This window comes from Gobio gobio, assembly GCF_949357685.1.
Source record: "Gobio gobio genome assembly, chromosome: 8".
Lineage (NCBI taxonomy): Eukaryota > Metazoa > Chordata > Actinopteri > Cypriniformes > Gobionidae > Gobio > Gobio gobio.
The window spans coordinates 28,973,191-28,988,743 of record NC_137114.1 but is presented as its reverse complement, the minus strand read 5'-3'; the positions used below and the strand labels follow the sequence as shown (position 1 = coordinate 28,988,743).

Genomic DNA, 15,553 nt, shown 5'->3' with positions numbered 1-15,553 from the left:
TGGTGGGCGTTCTGGCGCAATATGGCTGCCGTCGCATCAGGTGGATAATGCACATTGGTGGTGGATGAAGAGATTCCCCCGTTCTAAATGTAAAGTGCTTTGAGTACCCAGAAAAGCGATATATAAATGTACAAATGATTATTATAAGTTGTGATTTATGAACAATGTAATGTGACGGCACATCCGTATCTCATATTTTCCTAATGTCTTGTACTGTTAAACATGATATCACGTGGATGAATATGCATATGCAAATTGTATGCTGATATTGATATGCATAATAAAGCTAGGCGTTGTAAGATATGGTTATTTTGGGGAGGACACGGGGTAGAGATGCATGTACGCTAGCCTGGATGCCAGCCAAACTTAGCTCCGCCCACAACATTTGAGGTCGGGAAGTTTGGTCTTGACTTGATCCATTGTGGAGCAACTATTCTCGAACCAGAGCTGTTCGGACCAATCAAATTGTCAGGGCGGGCTTTATACGATCATGGACAGATGATCAACAGTAACGTAATCATCCACGTCACCAAAGAGCGCTTGGGTTGAATTCGTTCAAATCTTAAACGGAGAACTTGTTCGTATATGCATTCACCTTTACTACACTCTAAAAAATGCTGGGTTAAAAACAACCCAAGTTGGGTTGAAAATGGACTAACCCAGCGATTGGGTTGTTTTAAGCAAACATTTAACCCAACCTCTGGGTTAAAACAACCCATTCACTGGGTTAAAACAACCCAATTGCTGGGTTTGTCCATTTTCAACCCAACTTGGGTTGTTTTTAACCCAGCATTTTTTAGAGTGTATTTCTCTCAAACATGATGATCGTGTTGGTAATTACTCCGTGTATCCTTAAATTATTTTTTACAACACCGGCCAAGATCGTTTACACTCATCTTCTCCTTCTTCTTCCAGCGTGTGTGCAGTTGAGTTCTGTTGACAACTATGCGTCCCTCCGTTGCTCTGATTGGTTGTAGGTCTATCCAATTGAGTGCAGAGGCATTTTCTTTCCTGATTCGGTTGAAACACGCCTCATAATCACAGCCCAATGGAGCAGTATCAGACTCATATTCTGACTAGAATCTGAGTATGACGACGTCAGGCTACATGTACGCACAATCTTCCAATGACTTGGGTATTTTGCACTGGTTCTGGTGTGTGCATGGTTTTATAAATCTGAAAACGTCAGTGCGTGCGCACTTTTAGGATGAAATCTACGAAAAGTTTTATAAATGAGGCCCCTGGTCTCGATCTATTAACATCAGCACAAAAACGTTATTTATACATCCTTCATGGGACTTTTTTCTGAAACATTTTAGTTTGTCTAATGATTTTTTCAGAACATTTCGAGAACATTCAAAAGTAATGATCCCATAATGTTTGCAAAATTCTAAAATGGAACAACATTCGTGTAACCAAGACCTTTAAAACCTTTAAAAAAAATGGACGTTTTGAACTAAACCACTTAATGGGAACATATTTTTGTTAGCTGGGATTTATAACTTTCACTTTTTGATTTACATATCACTCATATTTTTACAACATCTGTTGACAAAGAAGGAATTTAACAGAACTGTCTAAAGCAAAGAGCTGAGCACTACACAACAGAAGAATGACTGACATGTGTTTTATTTTGGCATAACAGCAAATCCATTACATTGCACTTTCTCACTGCTGACATTCAGGACTTACAGTTTGGTAGGCTGAAACAGGGCACCTGGAGACCTAATGAAGAAAAAAAATGTAAACAACAGCAAAGCCCATTGTTTGGAAACTGTTTCCATTTTGGGTATCAGTGGGCCACTGTACATAAAGTACGTCAAACAAGAGATGGCTGAGAGAAACACGCTCCTCCAGACCGGGTTTTGTTAAAGAATCTTGTTAAGACTTTACACAGCATATTAGACATGTCACCTAAACCCGGCCGGTATTTGTGTTTTCTGTGATTGTTTGACTTGTTTAAAATGACCAATAATGCCAAAACAGGAATAGAACAGTATAGTTCCTTCAAAATCTATAAGAACAGACACAAATGGCAGGCATGTACATATAAAACATTCAAGAGGAGAAGGGATTCTGACATCAACACTTCGCTGACATCAGGTAATGCTCATTAGAGACAGTTTTTCTGGGTAAAGCTTGAGGTACACATTGGAGTTGGTATAGTTATCTTCAGAAAATTCACTTTCATGTACAGCGGCCCCAAAAAGTATTTACACTTAAAGGGATAGTTTGCCCAAAATGAAAAGTATGTGACCATTTAATCACCCTCATGTTGTTTCACTTTTCTTTAATAAAACACAAAAGATTTAAAGGTGCCATAGAATGGAAAACTGTATTTACCTTGGCATAGTTGAATAAAAAGAGTTCTGTACTTGGAACTGACATACCATGAGCCGCAAACACCATTGTTGCATGAAAAAGACCACTGAAAAACAGGCAAATCCCAAGATAACAGACTGTGACGTAACAGTCGGGATCATTAAAGGGTAACTTCAGCGGTTTAGCATTAAGCTTTGTATCAGTAGATACGCCGTAGTATATTCGAATTATGGTACTTTCCCCCCTCATATCCCCCTGAGACGAGAGAATTATGCATTTTACTTCTGGAAAAAATCCTCCGATGACGCAAATATAGCCAGTAGAAGGAGTTAGTTCGACTGCTGCGATTGTCCCGTGACTTTCGTTCGGCTCACTCACACTTTATTGAAAAGACATGTTCAGTTTTTAATTGTAGTGTTTATTCTCTAACTGAACGAAATTATTGTATTACTATGAAAAACAAAACGACGGTGGGGAAGTGATAACCAGTAGCCGTGGCTTGGGAGTGGCCTCATTGGGCAGCGAAGCAAGTGCATTCTGGTAGTTGTTGTCTTTCATCCACATGAGACAAAAATACATTTTCTGTCTTTTCTCAGTCTAGAAGGCACCACATTTCTCATTTCACATTTCTACTACATAAATGACCCAGTTTAAATACACATTCATCTTCCCAGCGCTGAAGTACCGCTTTAATGTTAACGCACCCAAAATTTGCATATACCAGCCCATGTTCTAGGTCAGGCTGTATAATCGTGGGCCTGCACTGCCGAATCATCAGAAGTTCTTGTATGAAGTATTGTGAAGAAGCAAGCAAGGACCAGGGGCGTCGGACTGGGGATAAAACCAGTACTGATTACCAGGGCCCCGAGGGGAGAGAGGGCCCTTGAAAAGTCTGGAATATATTTTATTTATAGGAACATGGGGGCCCATCAGGACTGCCTATGCATAGGGCCCGGGATCTTGTGCATTGCCCCTGGCAAGGACAATAGCGAAAATGGCAGATCATGGATATAAATGTTATGTTCCAGGCTGTGCAGGGGATGTGAGCACTTTTCATACCCTTCCCACAGAACAGAACTGTCAACAGGCATGGTTGATGTTTATCTATAACAGGATACCACACCAATTTAATTCAAAGTTATTAGTTTGCTCTGACTAGTGTTCATTTCGTTAACGAAAATATGACGGAAAATGTTCGTTGATGACCTTTTTTTCCATGACTAAAGCAAGACGAGATGACCAAAACTTCCTTAAAGTATAGTGACTATATAAACAGGCAATATCACTGACGAAAAAAGACGAGACTAAAATGAAAAATCATTTCATTTCATCAATTCATGACCCTTCCAAATAAGGTAATAACAGCCTATTTCATTCTAGGGATAAATCCTAGGGTTGTAAATGGACATGTAAAACCGTATCTGGAGTATTTTTGCCCTTACCTAAGCCACATACCGTCTATGTAGATATCAGAGAACAATTTAAAATATTGTATCAATAGCATTCTGTGGCACCTTTAAGCAATGTGTCAATTGTTTTTGTTTGTTCTTGTATGGTTTGTATAGAAAGTAAATGGGGTCCAAAACAACACCATTGGACCCCAATGACTTTCATTGTATGGGAAAAAAACAAAACACAGACATTGTACAAAGTACCTTCTTTTATGCTCCACAGAACCTGTTGGTTAAGCCAAAAGTATACTTCGGTTTTTTTACGCGTACACTAGGGTATGTGTACAGTGTACGCGGTGTACATTTAATCATCAGCATAGTATGTGTGTATACATGTATAATATATACTCTGTACGTGCAGCTCGAACATTCATTTTTTTGCAGTAATTAGTTTGCCCACAAAGTGGCGACACTGCCCCTGCCCCTTTGTTTCACAGTTGAAAAAGAAACAGATGAGACAGAACAACAAACTACCGGAGATGACAACAACAATATACGACCATGTTGACAAGAGCTTGTGAGGGGTTTAAGAGATACATGCAATAAACAAATTTTTTTTATCGGTCATAACTTCTGGAGAGGAATAGCACATACACTGGACAAAGATGAAACTTTCTAGTGCACATGTGTAGTGTGTTTGTCCATCATCGAATGCAGTACATTTTGAAAGACGTTCGGCTGTACACATACGCTATGCATTCATGTCAAAACTGAAGTATTCTTTGGGCTTTAAAATTGCACTTGGTTTAATATTTTGCTATTGACATTTACATTTACAATTGACATTTAACTTCACTTTTTAACACTGAGAATGGTCATTTGAAGGCACTCGTCTTTGAGTACTTCAATGTCAGTTTTATAGGCATTGGTTTTGACTTCACTGTAGAAATCGGGCTTCTTCATGGCCAGGGGAGTCTCTACGGTGATGGATGCCCTCATAAGTGCCTCTGGGCTTTGGCCCCGCTGGAAGAGACCCAAGAGGGTGGCCAGGGCCCGGCCCACGTCATGACGGGCCCCTTCATTGACAAAGCAGTAGAGGATTGGGTCCGCCACGCAATTGAGGCTGGTGAGCGCTAGAGTCACGTGATAAGCACCAAACAAGTTCTCCTCGGCGCCACAGTCGCAGGGGTTGCTGAGGAAGAGCACGCTGCGCCACAACAAGAGGACATGGTAGGGAGCAAAGCAGAGGAGGACAATGAGGATCAAACTGAGGGCCAGCCTCTTGATTTTGGCCTTCTCCTGTCGCTCAGTGGAGACGTTACCGTGCACGGCTCTCAGGATGCCTCTGTAAGCGGCCAGCATCACACCCCAAGGCACCAAGAAGCCGAGGAAAATGCGGTAAAGGTTCATCCCGGCCACCCAGTCCTGCATGGGATACTTCTCGAAGCAGAAGGTGTGGTTGAAGCGGTCCTTGAAAAGTTCATCGTGGAAGAGAGGCGCAGAGTTAGCCACTATTTCGGTGACCCATACAACGGCGCTGACCAGTAAGGCTGTTTTGATCCTGCGGACTTTAGCGAATTTCAAGGGATAAGCCACCGCCAAGTAACGATCCACAGATATGCAGCAGAGGAAGGCGATGCTGACGTAGATGTTGGTGTAGAAGATGAATCCGAAGAGCTTGCAGGACACTTGACCGTGGATCCAGTTGTCATGGTGAACGAAATAGTCGATCCAAAGTGGCAAAGTGGTTATATACAAAAGGTCAGCCACCGAGAGGTTCATCAAGTAGATCCCCAGCTCGTTCTTCTGCTTGACCTGCAGGTACGCGGCCCACAGGGCCATGCAGTTGGTGGGGAAGCCAAGGACGATGACGATAATATACAGAGCCGGCTGGAAGAACTGGTCTATGTTTGAGTCAACATTGCACGAGGTTGAGATGTTACACATGGTCTCTTCGCTTCCACGGAGACTTATATAATCACTGAAATTGGCTGAGGTTCCTACGGTCCAAATCAAGCCATGTTTAAAAATGAGACTAGAAAGTCAAAAGGTTTCCGTTTTGCTTTCATGTATTGTATAGTGACAGCAACACTGTAGCCCACTCCGCTCTAGCATGGTGGGCCTGACGTGTCACATGTCTCTACCACATTTCATGGCTAGTGTTTTAACCTCTCAGAGGGCTCAGAGGTCAAAGACATAACCACAAGAGAACATGCCATTAATCCTTGTGAAATGATCACCTTGGAGAAGTCTCTGGTAGGGTCAGGTTTTTTTTAGCAGTATGAAATGGTCAACTCCATCTCTGAAGGTCGCACAGTGACTAATCTTCTTTGGTCTGTCCAACAACATCCAACTGCAAAAGAGGAAAAAGAGCAATTATGTGAGGTTTAGAAGTCACATGCTTCATTATTTACGAGTGGCTGAATTGTTTTTGTGATCTTTGTTATTGTTGAGAAATCCAGGGTAGGGCTGTGTATTTGTTAGATTATGTAGATGCTTTGTGATACAATGAGCGTATGTTTTCCTATTCCTGCCTCTAACCTTGGTCAGTCTCTCATTAGCATCTGTTTGTTTGGAGTTCAACTGATTTAACATTTATTACAAAGCTCCATCTTGGTTTGCAAGGTTTGTATCTGCTGGTACAGAATCTCTAGGTGGAAGTTTCTTTCTGAACAGGCATTTGTGCAGGTCTTGGTATGCAGGAGGTATTTTCTCTCCTTAGATCAAGCAGATTATATGTACCTGCTAGCATGAGGAAACATGATGTACAATAACCAGAGCAGAACATTATGGCTTGATTTATGGCTAGGTGACCTATATGTTTTGTGCACATGCAAACCACTCTTACAAAACCTTTCAGTATTCCTGAAAAAAGGGCCTCAACGATATGTGGATTTTTCTGCTAGCATAACAGATATACACTTTCCAATTTCACTTCCATCATTTGTCAGGTGTAAAGCTCCTGTTACTCATCATGGATAACAAGCAGCCCTTTGGTAAATGGTGTTGTTGTTAAACCATAGTGATGTGGCACTACAGTGCCTGGAGTGAAACCAACATTGCTGTTTGCTTCCGATTATTTATAGATTCACATAGACACTGTGGCTGTGCATCAGAGATAAGTGAGAGATGCTAGTGAGCACACTAACTGGGTAGTAACTAATATTATAACTTCAAAGCAAGTCAGTGTTCAGACTCAAAGGAAATAGCTGAACAATGTGAAGAAATGACTCAATGTGATGCAGGCTCTAGGGATAACAGGACAACATTCCTAAACCATAAAACCGATCAGTTTAATCTGATAATTTTGCTCTCATCTTGTCCTACCGAAAAGTTTTCCATTTCAGAAAAACTAAGATTTCACATTTTCCTTGAAAAGGTTACATTTTTAATGTACAGACTGAGCCATGATGACAACTATACGAATAAGCAAAAATTACTTTAGTAAAAACATAACATTTGTGTTTCATTTTTGGTTTTTATTGCTGGAGTAAGTGTTGAACTTTCTTCTCCTGCGTCCTATTCTTCTGCAGTCCAGAATGGCAGTAGCTGAAAGGTTTGTTTGAGCTGTGCTCTCTGCTGTACAGGCGTGAACTAATTGCATTATTTAGTTACTTTTTATGGAAATTAATGGATTACGCTACTTTTGCATTACTTTTTCTCATGTGGGCTGGGTTTGCTTGTTTTTTTTTTTTTTTTAAACAAAAAAAACCCCTTCTATTTTTATCAGATGTAAATGCCCTTTCACACCAAAAGTGAAATGAATAAGCCTCAGGCTGAAGAAAAATTCACGCCTGTACAGCAGAGAGCACAGCTCAAACAAACCTTTCAGCTACTGCCATTCTGGATTGCAGAAGAATAGGACGCAGGAGAAGAAAGTTCAACACTTTACTCCAGCAATAAAAACCAAAAAAGAAACACAATGTTATGTTTAACTACAGTAATTTTTGCTTATTAGTATAGTTAAATTGGATCATCGAAGGTCAGCAGCAAAGACATTGGTTAATAAAGTGATATTAAATACATATTTGTGTAACTTAAAGTGTAACTATTGCAGATTTGCGTAATATTCAAAGTTTGCATTTCACTGTTTTCATTCATTTTCAGGAACACTGAATCTGTTTTTGTGGAAGTAAGTAAATGCATGCTCACATTTATTATACATGCTCATTATTTAGAACTACAATAAGCATCATGTTTACACAGCGTACACAACGTCTCTGCTCCTCACTCCTGATTTCTGTCAACATGGGGACAGGAGAATACTTGTAAAGCATTACCCCAACAATGCTCATGATTTATAAATATAACATTGCATGTATCTGTTCACAAATTGCTTTTAAAATAATATTAAGTATTCAAATATTTTAAAAGCATTATACACTCAAAAAATGATTTATGATGCTGTTCCCTTTATTTAAGCAATTCATCTTGATTTAACACCATTATATTAGGTTTCTGGTTCAAATGTAATTGATTCATGTTAAACTGACTTAAAACCGTTACTCTTTGACATAACTTGATGTTTTCATTTTGAAGTAACATGTTTCAATCAAGTAACCCAAAGAAATAAGACTTTCACTTCCCATCATGCTTTGCAAAGGGGCTGAATTCAGAGAGTAAATGTTTAAATAAAGTGCAATTTAATGCATTTTTAACAAGATGAGAAAATTGAGAGACTTTTTAATGCTTAATGTTTTGCTATGTTGGTATTTAAAAAGTTTGTGTTATGTTAGTGTTTTTGGAGGTTACCATTGTGGTGAAGTGTAGTAGAGCATGTGCTTGGGGTGAGGACCTACTAATAACTATTAAAGTTGTTTTAATAATAAAAAAAAACTACTCTGGGCATGCCATGGATGTAACAAAACCATCTTCTGGCTAATCAATCAAATATTGTAAAAGGTTTTGTAAATGCACTCAAAAGCTATTCTTTGAATTATCATGGAAAGGATTTCCATGTGATTAAATGGCTTTCTTTCAGCATTAAGCACTTTTGTTAGGCAAACTTAAATAAATTAGTTGTCCAAAATATTGAAAATTAGTTGGGCTGACACTATTAAATTAAGCTGTGCCTAACCATAGCAAATAAGTTGAATCAACCTTAATAAATTAAGTTTTTAAGACCCAATGTAAGTACATTAAATTGTAATAACAGAATTGCATAATGCTGAAATAAAGCAAGTTAATCATGTGGAAATACTTTCCATGATTTTTTTATGTTCATTCAAAGAGTTATTTTTTTGAGTGTAATACTAATGTTAAATATTTTAATACTTTTAATTAAACAATTTTTGCTAACACATAGATTTCAGCATTTCCCCATTTTTTTCTTGTCTGAGAATAGCTGCCTTGGAGCTTTACGAATACCAGTGAACTGGTTGACCTTAAAAGGAGTTTGTATAGAATCATCCTGTTGTTGTGATTTGCATATTTGTCAATGTTGCAAAGCCAAAATCAAAATGGACTATTGTTTTACATAAGGTACAAGACAAATCAACTAACACACACACTCAAAAAAACAATTTTGCACTGTTTTAGGAAATAAACATGACTTATCTTTATTCTAAACCTAGTGTTAAAAATGACCCGAACTTTACAATTTCTGACCCTGAAAGGTTTGAGATTAAAGTCAAAGCTTGCAATGTGGTAAAAACACCTAATCATGTCTGTCACCGACCATTACAGCATCCAGTCAAAAACAGTGAAACAAACAGATCAGGTACCAGAGAGCTTCCCTTGTGTGCCACCAGTCTTGAGATATTGCTTATGAGCCTGATGCTTTTCAATCAGTAGGAAATATGAGATAACAACAGAGGTCTGCTCCCCTGCCTGGGGCCAGAAACGGTGACTGATACGCCAACAGGGGCTTAAAAATCACTGACCTAATCCAATCTGTCATTCTGCTCCAATACCAATACCTCAAATTGGCAGATAACAATGTATCCTTTAATAGAGAAAAACAGAAAGCACTAAAGGTTGAGAAAGATTTAAACATGATGGAATGTAAACCACTGGAAAGTTGTCAACCCGACTTCATTTTCACTCAGGTTGGGAGATAAAAAGTGAGGGGGGGACAGAACAGACAACGAAAGATCTCTCAGATTAAAATGTGCAGTTTGTGTGCATTTACAACTCTTGATAATATCAAAGTTTGCATTACACAAAAGGAGAAGATCTTTTAACACAGTGTAAACAAATATGTCTGGCCTTTGTCCATGATCACTGTGGCAACATAATGCACAGAATAAATCCCTGTTCCTTTATTTTCCCAGGTGGAAATAATGAACAAAGCACAGCGATGTCGGACCCAATCTCCCATCACCCTGGAAGTGAGGCCATGAATAATCAGAGACATCGGCACAACAGTAGTGGTCAGTGATACTATCACGCATGTCTCAGTATTGACGCTCTAGAGTAAAAAAAAAGAGTCTCTATAGTCTCTAATGAGATGAGAAAGAGCGTCATGAAGTGTCATGGAGTCATTGAAAAAAACATCAAAAGAGGACCGCTCAATAGAATTGGAATGTCTGGAGAAAACCTCCATAACACAAATAATAGTAGTAGAGCTGCATAACTAACTGAATACAATTAAAGGGATAGTTCACCCAAAAATGAAAATTCTGTCATCATTTACTCACCCTCAAGTTTCTTTGTTCTGCTGAACACAGAAGAAGATATTTAGAAGAATGTTTGTCACAAAGCAGATAGAGCAACTATTGACTACCATAGTATTTTTTTCTTTCCTACTATGGTAGTCAATAGTTGCTCTGTCTGCAACTGAAATGCAGGGCTCAAACATTCGTGTGAAACTCTGATAATGAAATGGAAGTGTTCTAATACGATTGCGATGTTGGCTTTCTCTAATTTACTCAAAATTTGAGTCACATCATTACCTGAAACCGGTTGCACTATGTGTGTTAGACCACCAGAGTGATTAAGTTTCCATTGTAACAATGGCCATGGCTCGCAGCTAAAGCTCACAAACAATTTATGGGTTATTTCATGTAGCCTACTCATTATTTAAAGTTCTCAAATTATTGGCTCTCCTTAGGCTACTCATTAGTTTAATGTTTTTATGGCTGTAAGGGTGGGTCAGTGTTGAGGTCAGCACAAAGACAAAAATGTCAGATTAATTCACAAATTCTCCATTCTCTCTGACAGTTATGTAATCCAGCAGATACCTGACATTTCTTTAAAAGAAATGGAAGCTGTATGGATTCAAATTTAATAATATAATGCATGGTTAATGCACAAAATAGGGGCTGAAACTGTTAAAAACATTTTCTTTTTTTTCAGCAAATGATTAGCAAAAGGAGGTGTTTGATTAAACGGAGTGTCTATTAGCAATTGCAATGAATGCAAATAGCCCTCCTTCTTGGCAAAGGCTATTTACACTATCTACGCCCACCAATGTCCAGTCGGGTCATCATCAATGTCTGGTTGCATCTAATAACTATTTACACTTAAAACAAATAGCATCTAACTACTATTTACAAAATATTGCTATTTATATCGCTAAGAAAATACTGTTATTTTCACAATATTCAAAATCAAAACTTTGGGACGTGTCCAAAATATGATTTGTGCAACTATGGCACACTGAGTGAACAAAATGTTTGGCAACTGTCAGCATCAGTGACTACACACTTGCATCATATTTTCACCAGAGATAGAGGACAGTTTCCAAAAATGAAACTTCTGTCAGCATTAACTCACCCTTGTATTTATTTTTTCTGTGGAACACAGACAGAAAGAAAGAAAGAACAGACGGACGGACGGACGGATAGATAAATAGATATAAAGATAAATAGATAGATAGATAGATAGATAGATAGATAGATAGATAGATAGATAGATAGATAGATAGATAGATAGATAGATAGACAGATAGACAGAGAGACAGACAGACAGACAGACAGACAGACAGACAGACAGACAGACAGACAGACAGACAGACAGGCAGGCAGGCAGGCAGGCAGGCAGGCAGGCAGGCAGGCAGGCAGGCAGGCAGGCAGATAGATAGATAGATAGATAGATAGATAGATAGATAGATAGATAGATAGATAGATAGATAGATAGATAGATAGATAGATAGATAGATAGATAGATAGATAGATAGATAGATAGATAGATAGATAGATAGATAGATAGATAGATAGATAGATAGATAGATAGATAGATAGATAGATAGATAGATAACTTATTTTATGGCAAATGTTTCTGGTCTATTAGGAAATACAGCACAAGGGTACAGCATATTGCATAAGAAGCATTTAGTGTGAGCAGTCAACAGCTATCGCTATTTCAAAAAATAATCTATTACAGAATCTAGGCAGGAAAACATGGTTTTCCTGCGTACTTAAAAATAAATGATAATTCATTCTTGCAAAATGTTATCACGTTCCGAGGAAAGCCTGTTTAATTAGGTTCAATTTTAAGTGCGTCTAAATGCGGTAATTATCTTAATCAAATCAGCCTTATTCCCAACGGCACAAATGTCAATTTTGTTATCCACTCCTGTGGATACAGTTTTCGATTTGTTGTGTGAAACACACTTTTTGTGTGTGTGTGACAGATATGGTACGTGCAGGGAAAATTAATAGGAAAAGGAAGGCTTTGGAAACTTGACCCTTGAATGACCTGATCTCCCAAGGCACTGGCTCTGTCATGAAATGACAAATGCTGTTATTGTCCAGTTTGAAGAACAAATTGAAGGTTTCTGTAAAGTAAGATGCGGAAACACCTTCTAAAACAAACCATTGCATACATAATGATGTAACGACTTGCATAACTAAGAGTGACAAAACTAGTCTCAGATGCTGCCAGATGGATCGTATCTTAGCTATTAACAGCTTTATGTTTTGTGACAGTCGTCCCTGTGGTTCGCCCTGTGGGGTCATGCTAAGTAATGAGTGTAAACACAACAACCTTAACAAGACCCGTCTTGCCCCGAATCTCCCCCCTTCCTTGTCTGATGGGAAAGACCCCAATGTTATCACAGCACCCTCACAATAACAAATACAGTTAGTATTTGAAGAGGGGAGCCGGCAGCTTTCCAATCAGGAGGTGCTGAGAGACCGGTCTTTCCGCTATTTCTTAATGAAAGAGCTGGAGAGAGACGGGGAGAGAGAGGAAGAGAAAGACAGAGGCATCCAGAAAAAAGGCTGAATCCAAAATAGAAGCAACTGATTATTCATTTATTCACTCATTAGTGCGAGATCAGATCAAGGATACAACAGCCAGGCCTGGCAAAACTCCTGGACGTGCAACAGACATCGGGGTCAAATGAGGTTTATTAAAATGTCCACGGGAAGGACAAAAGGACAGCTAGATCTAAAGCTAGATAAAACCTTGCTATATGAAGCTCATATCAAGGGTGCCAACAGATGACTCAAATCTAAATATATATTTATCATAATTTCCAATAATTCCTGTTTGGCAAGGTGGTACAAGGAAACACCAGAAAATGACCTGTATTCCACGAAAGTGGAAAGCTCTGCAACAGGCGAGTGATTCAAAATTGTTCCTGAAATCTCAGAAAACATTTCTTTCCAAGAAAAGTCATCATATTAAATACTAAAAGTTCTCTCCAGTTCTCACGCAAAGCTTACAATCACAAGCCTAACACAGTTATTACATGACACATTATGAGGAAAAACACATGTGGAAGCAGCTGCAAATAAACATTGCAATTTCAATGGAAAATGAACACTTTCTGTTTTTACCTTTTTTAGTGAATTTTGAGAAAGTAGAGTCAAATAAGTGCTCATTTGTTCAATATATGTACATCGTATTTGCTGTATTTAGACTGTATGACATACTTCAATAATATATTAACATCTCATATTGGTATTGGCGTCAACCATTAAAAAACCCATTTGGTCAACTATAATAAATATGCATAAAATTCAGAAAAGAAACACTTTTGTCCTGTCCTTTAAGACTACTGCTTTCACTGCTGTCATATCAGGTTCATGCCTAGCCCTGGAGAATACAGCAAAAGGGGAGGTCAAGCCCTGTGGTCAACTGCTTTTCCTAGATTGTTGACGGGTGAGATTTGACACCTTTCCCTGCTATCCAACCAATTGCTGATACATTTCAAAGAAATAAAAATCTCTACCTGGTAATACACGCGCGTGGGGAACATGGGGAACTTCCTCATATTTCACCCTCTTTTTGTAATACCTATGTCATACCCATGTCATTATACACATTTGTGTCCTGATATTTCACAAAAACATGCCACACACACACACACACACACACACACACACACACACACACACACACACACACACACACACACACACACACACACACACACACACACACACACACACACACACACACACACACACACACACACACACACACACACACACACACACACACACACACACACACACACACTATATGCAACTTTTCACCATTTAGTAAATCTTATGGCATTGAAATATCTACACATTATTTATCATAATTTACATACTATAGTCAATCTAAAACTTTTTCAAACAGCACTTTTATTATTTTCTACAACTATTATGCAATTACATTTTATGACCTATGGAATGTGTTTTACTAAACATTAATTACATCGTAAAACCATTTAAAATAAACTAGTTATGGCATAAAGATGATTAAAAAGATCACCTTGTAGATTCATATCATACTTTGTGATGAATTACCATTTTTGAGTGAAATGTTGCTTTAAGATTAAATATTTCTCTAATTATTTATTTCAGGCAATTATTAATTGTTCAAATATGCATAATTATAGTTGCCCCTCTATTTATAGATACTATATTAAAGGCATTTAATTGAGTTATTTTACATTTATGTCACAAAGCAACTTATATTAAATATACAATATATTTTTTGTAATTCATGATAGACATCATACTCAAAGCAAGTCAACTTATCTTTTCCCACAGAAGCTTTCAAAATGAAACATTGCGTTCTAAACTTTTGTAACACCATGCAGATCTGGTGCAACACCTGCTATGTATTTCCTTAGATATTAACCACAAAACTACAAAGGCAATTACGGTCGGACATGTTATGAAAAGAAAAAAAGAAAGAAAGAACAGGGACTGTCTATACTCTGCCAGTACACTTTAAACTAATTTAATAACACACACACACACACACACACACACACACACACACACACACACACACACACACACACACACACACACACACACACACACACACACACACACACACACACACACACACACACACACACACACACACACACACACACACACACACACACACACACACACACACACACACACACACACACACACACACTTGAATAATAGAAACTTTTGCAAAACAAGTCAATGTGTCAGATGAATATATTCCTGATGTTATCCAGACATATTCTCCCTCCAGCAGTCTTTCCTGTCCTTAAGTGACGGTTTAATGGAAAAAACGGAATCATTCGAAGATAAATGTAATTACAGACTTACAGCATTCTGGTCTTGCGGTTTGCATTAGCCAATAGTACAAAAGAGCTGATGAAGGGGTCACCACCAGTGATGAATATTATGGTCGTTTTCTTTGAAACCTGTCTCCTTTAAGTGTGACATGGTGACTTCAGTATGAAGATAGTGGTGCAAGAAGCCCAACGAAACTTTTTTACTGCCAGGACGCACCTGGCTGTTCAAACAGCAGAGGCTTTTAACACGAGAACATTGGGCAACTGAAAGGGAACTAATTCAATTGGGTCTTAAACTGCTCAGCATGATGAATAAGCAGGTAGCTAGGCAGGACACAAACTCATGGTGTCTACCTGAGGGCATAACCAGGTCATTCACTGCACCATGCCCACT

General features: G+C 38.5%; 1 protein-coding gene across 1 annotated transcript in view; it reads right to left on the bottom strand.

Annotated features, from left to right (window-relative positions):
* Window positions 1-1,613: 1,613 nt before the first annotated feature.
* The window catches only part of gpr4 (G protein-coupled receptor 4), a 30,223-nt gene continuing 16,283 nt past the window's right edge, over window positions 1,614-15,553 (bottom strand). The window contains exon 2 of the mRNA XM_079824157.1: window positions 1,614-6,066. Within this exon, the coding sequence (XP_079680283.1) occupies window positions 4,566-5,660 (1,095 nt within the window). The 5' untranslated portion in view covers window positions 5,661-6,066 and the 3' untranslated portion in view covers window positions 1,614-4,565. The remainder of the gene's footprint in view (window positions 6,067-15,553) is intronic.